General features: G+C 49.0%; 1 protein-coding gene across 1 annotated transcript in view; it reads right to left on the minus strand.

The window, feature by feature from the left end:
- The window catches only part of PPP4R2 (protein phosphatase 4 regulatory subunit 2), a 28,178-nt gene extending 25,653 nt beyond the window's left edge, over positions 1-2,525 (minus strand). Inside the window, exons 1-2 of the mRNA XM_064724238.1 lie at positions 2,320-2,525; positions 1,538-1,619 (exon numbers count right to left, since the gene is read on the minus strand). Coding sequence (XP_064580308.1) covers positions 1,538-1,619; positions 2,320-2,353 — 116 coding nt within the window. The 5' untranslated portion in view covers positions 2,354-2,525. The remainder of the gene's footprint in view (positions 1-1,537; positions 1,620-2,319) is intronic.
- Between the last annotated feature and the right edge of the window lie 3,499 nt (positions 2,526-6,024).

The following is a 6,024-nucleotide window of genomic DNA, read 5'->3' on the forward strand; positions in this document are numbered from 1 at the left end:
TGAACAAATACAGACTTTGCTAGATAATCTGAAGCAAATTTAGTATTATAAAACATTATTTCCATGCCTACCTCCAGATTATATTACACACTTCTGATGTTCACATCCAACACCTTTTAAAAAACAATTTAATGCAACTGAAAGGTTTAAGAAGGCTGAAAAGAGCCACAGACCTCAAAAAAACCAAAAATAAAACTCTACAAACACAAAAGGCAGGATCTGTATATCAGATGACAGACTCCCGTTCAGGTTTAAGTTTGTAAAAATAAAATAAAAATAATAAAATAAACCTAGATTTCCTAAATGAAAATAAAATCAGAGAGGAAATAATTTTACCAAGAACTTGCCCTTATAGAATTACTTTTTAAAAATTAGTTTGGAATATGCGTGATAGTGGCAGAAACAATAAAAACAACCTGAAGAAATATCTCAGAATGGGGAAAAAATTTTAAACATATTTTTAGTATGGGCTTACTGTGGTGTGTTTTTTCTGTATAATAAGCACTACCCCCAAAATATGAAGCATTACAGCTGTGTATGTCTGCTGAGCATGAGCCTTCTATTCAAAGAGCAAAGTACATTTCAGAACTTGTTTTTCTTTCTAAACCATTAATCCAAGCAGCACTAGCAAGCTACCAAAAAAAAAAAAAAAAAAAAAGAAAAAGAAAAACCACCAAAAGCTACAAAAGCTCTTACAAGTTCGCGGGACTCTAGAAACTCAAACAAAGCCCCTGCGGTCACTGGCTGATCACAAAACACTCGCAAAAGCGAATCTCCCCTGCTGGAGCCGTAGTCTGGCACTAGGCCGCAAAAACAAGGAGACAGCCTGGGCGCCAGAAAGTGAGCCACGCTACGGCAGCGCAGCCGGGGAAGCCTTTCCCCTTCCTGCCAAATAGTGAGCCCAAGGAAGTCAGCACGGCGATCCCTGCAAGGAGCGCGGCTCCCTCGGCTCCCGGGCGGGAGGGAAGCGCCGGGAGAGCGGCACGGCCGGAGCGGCGGCAGCGGGGAAACTCCGCCGGGGGAACGAGCACGGCAGCTCCGGGCGGCTCCCGCGCACCCGCACCGGCCCCGGCCCCGGCGGCGCCCAGACACAACCACAGGATGGTTACAGAGCTCAGAGAGAAACAATGTGAGCGGCTGATATCTGTATGTAAATAACACAATTAGATACTGCGAACACAGTTATACAACAGTGTACGGCAGGCGTTGCGACAGCAGCTGAACTCGCCACTTACAAAACCTGAATCTCTGTTAAAAATTCCAGGGAAAGCAACAGGTTTTTTATTGTGCTGAGCAGGATCAGTAAGACCTGACAGACACCCCAGAGCAAAGCCTATACGAGAAGTATCTCCTCGTTAGATCAAACTATCAGCAGACTAAATTAATCCATATAAAATTATATGGGAACTAAGGAAAGCTTATTCAGCTCGCTGAAGCAACCTACAGGCGAAAAAAGAATCCTGGTTAAATCGCACTGACGTAAATGCAAGAATTGTTTTAAGTCACAACTGAGGACCACCAAAACAGTCACACTTACATCGTCTCTCCAGTCTTAGCAACATGACAAAGAAACTGATCCAGTATTGGACACACTTCCTTCTTTCCTCTCTTCTCAAAATCTGTTGGCATGAGAACGACACAAAAAGAATGGTAAAAGAAGATGGGACAGAACAAAAATTCACAATAATTAGCGATTTGCTTGAACTATCAGTACAGCTCCCACATAAACACTGTTGTGCTCTCACAATGCTCCGGCTGTTCCCATGAACTCCACCAGCTTCCCAGCCCTGGGAAACACTTATTATTTTTCCTGCGGAGAAACCGCACGCACCAGAGTGGCAAAAGTTGATCTGCAACTTCTTGTGAGCAGCTACGGCACAGAAAGAGACCGATTTCCTCAAGCTGAGCCCAGAACAGAGAGGGCTGGCGAGGGAGAAGGGGACAGGTCCGGGCTGGGCCGGGATGCGAGGGAAGGGGCCGGGATGCGGGGGAAGGGGGAGGAATGAGAGAGAAGGGGCGGCCAGAGCGGGGAGTCCAGGGCGGCAGCCGGGGAGCCCCGAGAGTCACCGATCCCCCTCACGCAGCCCCGAGGGTCGTTGGGTAGGGAGAGCGGGGGCTCTGCCCTCCGCTTCCCCACAGCGACCCCCGGGCTCTCCCCACTCTGCGGGACCCTCCCCAGCGAGCAGCCCCCTCCCCACAGCGGGGGGACCCGTCGCCCTCAGCGAGGGGCGCTCCCCCCACAGCGTCTGAGGGACCTCAGTCTTCCCCTCCGCGCGGCGACACCGCTCCCCCAGCCCCCGCCGCCAGCCTCGCCGCCACCTTTCAGCGCCTCCTGCAGCCTCTCGACGTCCATGATCCGCCCGGGCGATTTCCGCGCGGCTCCCCCGCCCCAGTCCCGCGCAGACCGGGCCGCGCTCACAGCAAGACCCCGCGCTCAGCGACGCTCCAACATGGCGCCCGCGCCGTGCCCGTGCGCGGCCCCGCGGCCCCGCCCGCCGGGGGAGGAGCCACGGGGCGGAGCCAATGGGCGTTCCCGCGGCGGGGGCGGGGTTAACGGGGGTCCCGCGGCAGGGGGCGGGGCCGGCGGCCGTGAGGGAGGGGCAGGGAAGGCGGCGGGAAAAGCGGCGGGAAAGGCTCGGCCGCAGCGCCCGGCTGAGCGAGCGGCGGGCACGGTCTGAGCGCGGCTCTTTTTGGGCTTCTTTTCCGGCTGTGGGTTAGCGTCCTCCTCATGCCGGCCCCGCCGTGCGGATCCTCGGGGGAGAGAACGCGGAGCCGTTTCCCCTTCACGCGCCGGCCCCTCAGACAGCTCTTGTTATTTCCCCCCCCCCCGCTCTCAGGCTGAGGGTGACTGCGCTCCCCCCTGTTTGTGCAAGGACGTGCTTGTCTTTTTATTCTCAAGATCATCATTTGGAAGGGGTCCACCATCCAGTCCAGCTCCTGATCCTGCACACACTCCAACAATCCCACCCTGTGCATCCCTAGAACACTGTCCAAATGCTCCTGGACATTCCCTGGGGAGCCTGGGCAGTGCCCAACACCCTCTGGGAGGACCAATCTTTTCTTAATATCCTGCCCAAACCTCCCTGACAGCTTCAGGCCATTCCCTCGAGTCCTGGTCACAGGAGTGAAGACAGAGATATTGGTACCTGTCCCCTCAGCTTTCCCTGGTGAGGATGCTGAAGATCCCAGGGAGGTCTCTCTCCCCTCAGATCCTCCAGGTGACTCTCCTGCCTCTCCCAGCCTGGCACATTCCCTGTGAGAATCCCCTCGCCCATCCCGTGCCAGCTCTTGGCTCTGAGGATGTGGAGCCCTGGCAGAGCTGCCAAGGTGAGGCAAGGAGCAGACAAGAGGCTCCAGCCCAGGCCCCTCCACTAACCGGGCAAGACTTTTCCTGTTCACCTTTTTCACCAGTTCAAATGACCTTTTCCTTCCATTCTCAAAGCTGAAACATTTAAATGTAATCCCAGGACACAAAAAGCTTGTAGGTAGTTTCATCATCAGTTTGTTGTGTGATCTCAGGCAAACGGGTGAGGCAATCACACCTGAGCTGCTTCATTAATGAAACATAAATTATAATTACTCCTTGTAAGGTATTTGACACACCTTGTAATGAAAATGTACACAGAGAGGATGATTTCATTTTGTGTCAGTTCCCAGCCTGCTTGTATTCACTGACACCCAACAACAAGAAAAATCACCTTGTTGGGGAAGATGTGGTGGTTTAAACATCCAAGTAAAGAATAAACATAAACTGTTTAATAATCCAGGGTGTTTTTTTCTTCCACTAAACACACTAAAGCCTTCTTAAGATTTACGTTTCAGATTTAAAAACATACTTTTTGAGAGTTATAGGCTGTTCAACCCCTGGGCATGGATCAATAATTAAAATTATTTGCGGTGTAAGACCAGCAGCTACTTCTGCTCTCAGTAATGAAGCTTAGATTAGGTATCTAGAGAGCCCTGACCCAACTTGACTTAAAGCAGTTTCCCTTCACTGAAGTGTGACAGCAATTTGTAAGGTATTTCCACACAGTTTGAACCAAAATTGATTGTTGTGCTTTGAAACAATCTGTAGCAATTCAATTCAGCATTCAAGCAAGGGAGATGCAGCAGAATCCAGTGAGAACAATAAGAAAATGACAACAATCTTATATTTCAAGGCCCACTTAGGTCTTCAGAAAATACTGTACATCAATACACATCACAGGATTTAAAAAAGGAACATAGAGATTTTGTTTGGTTTGTTTAAATTTATAGCTGCAGAACCTGAGTATGGTACAATAACTTGACACTAAAAATCATGGATCTCTGGAAGGAAAGTTGTTGGTTTTTTTTCTATAAAGTATATCACAGCCACCTTGAGACAAATTATGATTCTCCTCTGAGAAAATGACTAAAAATCTATTGTGCTTTTAAAAAATCTGGAAGACTTGGGAGTATCGAAAGATGAGAACAGCTCACACACAGTGCCTTAAAAAAAGAGGCTGAAAAGAGAAAAATCGTGTTTGTGGGAGCTGCTTCTTTTGAAAGATTACCCACAGGAGATACAAAAAAAACCAAGGAATGTGACAAACATTCCAGGCTTTACCTGGCTCAGCCAGTCCAGCAACTCCCCAGGGATTGTCTCCTATTAATCCAAGAGCAAACTGGCCAGCAGAGTTTTCTTTCCCAGCTGTATTTCACACCTTCCTCGCAGTGCATCCCTGTGTCAGGAGCTTCCTGACATCGCTCCACAAACTCAGACTAAAACCAGCCCCGTTTTCTCACCTGGAGCCTCAGGTGTGAGAACCACGGTGCCCTCTGGAAGTGCTGGGCAGAATGGGAAGAGGATCTTTCCCTGAAGGTGTGAACCCTGACAAAGCACCTGCTGTGCACAGTTCTAAACCTCACAGGAGGGCATTAACATTTCCTGGAGGATTCAGGAAAAGATTCTTTACAAGAAGAGGTCTTTAAAGTAAAGAGCTGTGTCATTTCTATGTCATTATTTCAGCATTAATGACCAAAATTATACATACACACTTTTGGGCTATAGTGGAGTAACAGCAGCAATAAAGATACTTTTACAGAAATGTGAAAGTCAAACCAAAATATTTTACTTCAAAAGAAAACATTAACAAAGTGCTTTGTTCATCTTCCATGCTGATTCTCAATTTGGTGTTTTGTCTCCATTTTCATTTCAAAGGAAGTGTTGACAGTTTGGTTTTTATTCTGATCCAGAATGAAAGCAGAATTTCCCAACATCACTCTTTCTTTTGAAGCTGAGATAACAATTCCTTATCTCGTGCCAGCAGGAGGTGCAGGCTGATCCCAGCACAAGAAGCACTTGCCCCAGGAGCAGTGGGGAATGTGATCCTGGTGTCTGCCCCATCCCATCCCCTCCCATCCCATCCCATCCCATCCCATCCCATCCCTGGAGCTGTGCTCACTCTCTATTTACCACCATCACATTTTATTGTACCTGATGGAGAGTGAAAAAGGATTCCCTGACAGTTGTTAAAGTGTCCAGATTTATTTCCTTCTTTAGTTGTACTTTATTCCCAGCTTGGGAAATCTCTCTTCTCCCCACAGCAACAGTGGCTGGAGCCAGGTTTGCAAGTGAAAACCCTGGATCACTGAGGAGTGTGACTGAGTGTGTAACACACCCCACACACCCAGAGCCTTCCCAGAACCCACACAGGGCTGGGGTTTTACAGCTGGCCCACCCTGCCCATCCGTGTCCATGACAGTTTTATTCTTGATTTCAGAGAGCTGAGGCTGAGCCCAACACATCACCCAGCTGGGGACAGTGGCAGCACCAGGATCTGGCTGAACAGACAGCCCAGAGCTTCTGTCACACAGAGATGTCACCAGCAAGGACAGCACAGCAGTGACCACAGAAGAATGTCAAAAATGCACACAAGAAGGAGGGAGAGGAAATGATGCTAAATGACCTCCAGAGAGTGAAACATTATGGAGAACCAGTAAAGAGTAAAAGATAAAACCCAGTTTCCTTTGAGAGCAGGTTCTGATCTATGCTCACCGTAA

The sequence above is a fragment of the Zonotrichia leucophrys genome, chromosome 12 (genome assembly GCF_028769735.1).
Source record: "Zonotrichia leucophrys gambelii isolate GWCS_2022_RI chromosome 12, RI_Zleu_2.0, whole genome shotgun sequence".
NCBI classification, from domain to species: Eukaryota; Metazoa; Chordata; class Aves; order Passeriformes; family Passerellidae; genus Zonotrichia; species Zonotrichia leucophrys.